General features: G+C 35.4%; 1 protein-coding gene across 1 annotated transcript in view; it reads left to right on the top strand.

Annotated features, from left to right (window-relative positions):
* The window catches only part of gtpbp3 (GTP binding protein 3, mitochondrial), a 19141-nt gene extending 15252 nt beyond the window's left edge, over positions 1–3889 (top strand). Inside the window, exons 6-8 of the mRNA XM_016575522.1 lie at positions 713–877; positions 2260–2445; positions 3658–3889. Of these exons, the coding sequence (XP_016431008.1) occupies positions 713–877; positions 2260–2445; positions 3658–3889 (583 nt within the window). The remainder of the gene's footprint in view (positions 1–712; positions 878–2259; positions 2446–3657) is intronic.

Here is a 3889-nt window from a genome sequence, read left to right as displayed (position 1 = left end):
CAAGCCTCAGGATAGCCGATACCAATCAGTAAAAAAAAAATGCTTAATTGTCCCCAATCCTGATCCTTGAGATCGGCTCAAGACATGCCTAATATTTTGTGATTGTTACTAGAAACAATTCTTATATTACTTATCACAACTGATTTTTTTACTCATCTTATGCTATGACTAATCAATCAGAATGGCCACTGTAGAGTTTAATTAAAATTTTTACTAGTAAAATAAAAAAAATGTACTAGTAACATTTGGAATAAGTAGTATCTAATGAATAAGTACTAGTATATTTTAAAAAGATTCTAGTACCTCAAGAATAAGCAATAGTAGCCAACAAATAAGTACTAGTACCTAATGGAATGGATACTGGTAGCTAAAAAAAATAAATACTTAGTAGCATGAAAATAGATAGAAGTATGTTTTATAGATTAAATGTTAAAATGGCTTGCCATATACTAGTCAGAACTGAATAGTTCAAAAATTTGAAATGTGTTACTAGTAACGATAGGTAAGTTACTAGTCTATTGAAATAAGCACCAGTATCTATCTAGCTTAAGAATATACACTAGTAGCTAGAATTTAATGGAAAAGATACTAGTAGATAAAAAAATAAGTACTGGTAGCATGAAAATGGAAGGGTTAAATTTTTAAATACTGCTGTTCTTTGTTGTCCTTGTTAGTTTCTGAACTAATTTCAGTATCTTCTCTCACTCTGTAGCTCAGCGTCCTGCTGCTATAGTGTCTCCCACAGCCGGGACCACCAGAGATGTCGTGGAGGTCCCGTTGGATATCGGGGGTATCCCGTGCTGCTGAGTGACACAGCAGGTCTACGGGACACCACAGACAGCGTGGAGCAGGAGGGCGTCCGGCACGCCCGTCAGCGGTATGTATTTACGGACACGTGTGGGAAAATCAAGGTAGAATAAACAGTGAGGCATTTTTGCGCAAACATTCCAAAGTGATAAATATCGCCATCCTAAAAATGACCTGTAGAGGGGAAATATCTCTCAAGATTTTTTGCCACTCATTGTGCCGCTTAAGGGGAAATGATCTGTTTATTCACAGACTTCGATATAGGTGTGTGTCATATTTTTCACGATTGAATAAACACTGGAGGTTATGCAATAATATAAAGAGTTTAGGTATATAATGTTTGCAGAAAAAGAGGTGGCAGTTTTAAGGACAACCAAAAATTATGCAGTTATTTAAAAAAATATCAAAACAAGTGCCATGCATTTTAAAAGAACATGTTACAAAAGAAGTTTGTTAGATTTAAAACAATAGATGGTTGTCATATTTGAATGAGAAAAACTGTCTAAAATTTTTGTTTGTTTGTTTGTTTTTTTATTGAATCAGGGAAAATACACATGTAGATTACACAGAAAATGTAGATTTAGCCAGAGTAGCTATTTTTCATCTGTAGGTCCAGGGTTGATGTTAAAAAACAATCAATACCCTAAACACAACATTTTTAACAGTAAAATTCCTATAAATTTTCACAATTTAAATTTTAAAACTACCAATTTTTTTAGATAAACCACATATCTTTTAATTCTGGTGGAAGTCTGTTCCCGTCATAGGTTCCTCTAAAGGCAAAAGTTTACTGACTTAAAATTAGAGATAAATAATCCATTTAACCAGTTCTTTTTTTACTGACATTCAAACTTTTCAAACTTATTTGAAATTTTTTTTTTTTTGCATTTTTAAATTTAAAATTAATTTAGATCATTTAGACCAGAGGTGCCAAAACTTTTTAATCTGAAGAGCCTAAATTTGATTGAGTTCTGTGGGCCAAAAGTAATATTGATTAGTTTTAAAACAGAAAAAAAATCAGTCCTGCATATTAGAAAAAACGATTTATGAAAAATGTAGCAAAAATAATTCTATCATAATAAAAAGGTCTATCATAATTTAATTGCGGTTATCTTTTTTAAAAGTTTTATTTTATCTAATGCAGTGATATTCAAACATTTTTAAGCGTGCCCAAAAGTGTCCAAGTGCCATCATTGCACATTAGACCCTCCCTTTGTCATTTTTCTGCCTGTACAGTATGCTGTGATTTACTAAAGAGATGGCATAGACAGGAAGTGGCCACTTTGTTTCTACGAGGTCAAAGGTTGTAAGATGCTGACCAGGCTCAGGAACCAGACTTAAGAAACGACCTTCCGCTGCTGCCCACAGGGTGGAGTAGGCAGATCTGTCTCTTGTGGTCATCGACTTGACACAGCTTCCTTCAGAGCCCCAGCTAGTTCCTGTCTTCCTCAGTGGACACTTGAAGAGTATCCTTGAGCACTCATCTCACAGGAGGGAGTGCATCCTGATTCTCAACAAAAGTGACCGCATCTCTGCCGAGCACAAGCGCAGCATCCAGGCGGCCCTCGAGGAGGCTGGTGATGTTCCTCCTGCTTGCTTTTTGTCATGCCACACCAGAGATGGCCTGGAGGATCTCCTGTCTATAATACAGAACAGACTAAAGACTCTGAGAGTGGAAATTATCAACCCAGAAAGCAGTTCTATAATTATTCAAATATGATATTTAGATGCTGTAAACAGAAGTGATGCACCAAAATGAAAATTCTGGGCCGAAATAAAAACCGAAAATTCAGGATCCATTTGACAGAAAATGGAAATAAATCTTATTTAATAACCAAATGTATTTGATAATCAAAACGGACTTGTACAAACATTTAAATTGCACATAATGTAGTTTTTATGTCATTTTTAAAAATAACAATTATGTTTCTACTTCAATTTGTTGTTGAAATATAAACGCTTAAACGGTGACTGGAATAAAAACTGATTTATTCAAACATACATTTAATAATGAAGACAACAGGTTAAGTAAAAATATAATGAATATGTAATATATTTAGTTATTTTTTCTAGCTGACTATCGAGTTAAAATGGCCTATATTGAATGTCTTTACTGAGGTAAATGTGACGTTACGTGACATTGTTTACAAGCTGTTTTATTGATGTTTTTTGCGGTTGAAACACAGATTGAGTGATTACATGACACGATACATTTCAGTAAGTTCGTCTGTTTCTTTCAACACCTTCTGATGTTCACATTTATTTCTTGCTATAACTAGTAGTAAAGTGGAAGGGATCATCGGTTTGACTCGCTTGAAATGAGACGGCTACAGTGATCTATCACGACACATTAAAGAGCGTCAAAACCCCATTTATTGTTTGTAGTTCGTGATATTATAATTGACCAATAATTGACAGAATTTGAAAGCTGAGACATTATTTTATATTAAAAGTAACAAAACACAAAGCTCATTGGCAGATGCTACAAATAATGTTCAGTGAAGTTCACACATCAGCAGAAAACATCACAGACTAAAAGATTGATCTTGAGATTTACGAATCCATATCAATATTGATTAAAAACGAGAAATCCATATTGTTAATCCAGCACTAGCGTCCACACAGCTGACAGCTTTACCTGTTGTAGTTTATCCACGTTGTGTGCACAATACTGACACAGTCAAAACACGTCATCAGAGAAACAGTAATTAAACATCACTTATTTGGTCAATGATTCCGTCCCTCCAAAACCAGCCAAATATTTTCGGTTACCTAAATTTCGGTGCATTTCTAGAGCAAACCAAATTATGACACTAAAATTTATAAAGTATTATATCCCTGTCTGTTCAGATGTGGTGACCCACTGATCAGCAGCCCGAGTCTGACACAGAGCCGACACCGGACTCACCTGCAGAAGAGCGTGGAGGCTTTGCAGCAGTACTATCAGTACAGGGATGTGGACCTGGTGCTGGCGGCAGAAGGGCTTTGTTTGGGCCTCACCAGCCTGGGCAGGATCACTGGTAAAGTTGGTGCTGAGGAAATTTTAGACATCATTTTCAAAGACTTTTGTATTGGGAAATAG

The sequence above is a fragment of the Sinocyclocheilus rhinocerous genome, unplaced genomic scaffold (assembly GCF_001515625.1).
Source record: "Sinocyclocheilus rhinocerous isolate Xijiao unplaced genomic scaffold, SAMN03320098_v1.1 scaffold324, whole genome shotgun sequence".
Lineage (NCBI taxonomy): Eukaryota > Metazoa > Chordata > Actinopteri > Cypriniformes > Cyprinidae > Sinocyclocheilus > Sinocyclocheilus rhinocerous.
Note: the sequence above shows the minus strand (reverse complement) of the source record. Positions and strands in the feature narration are given on the sequence as shown.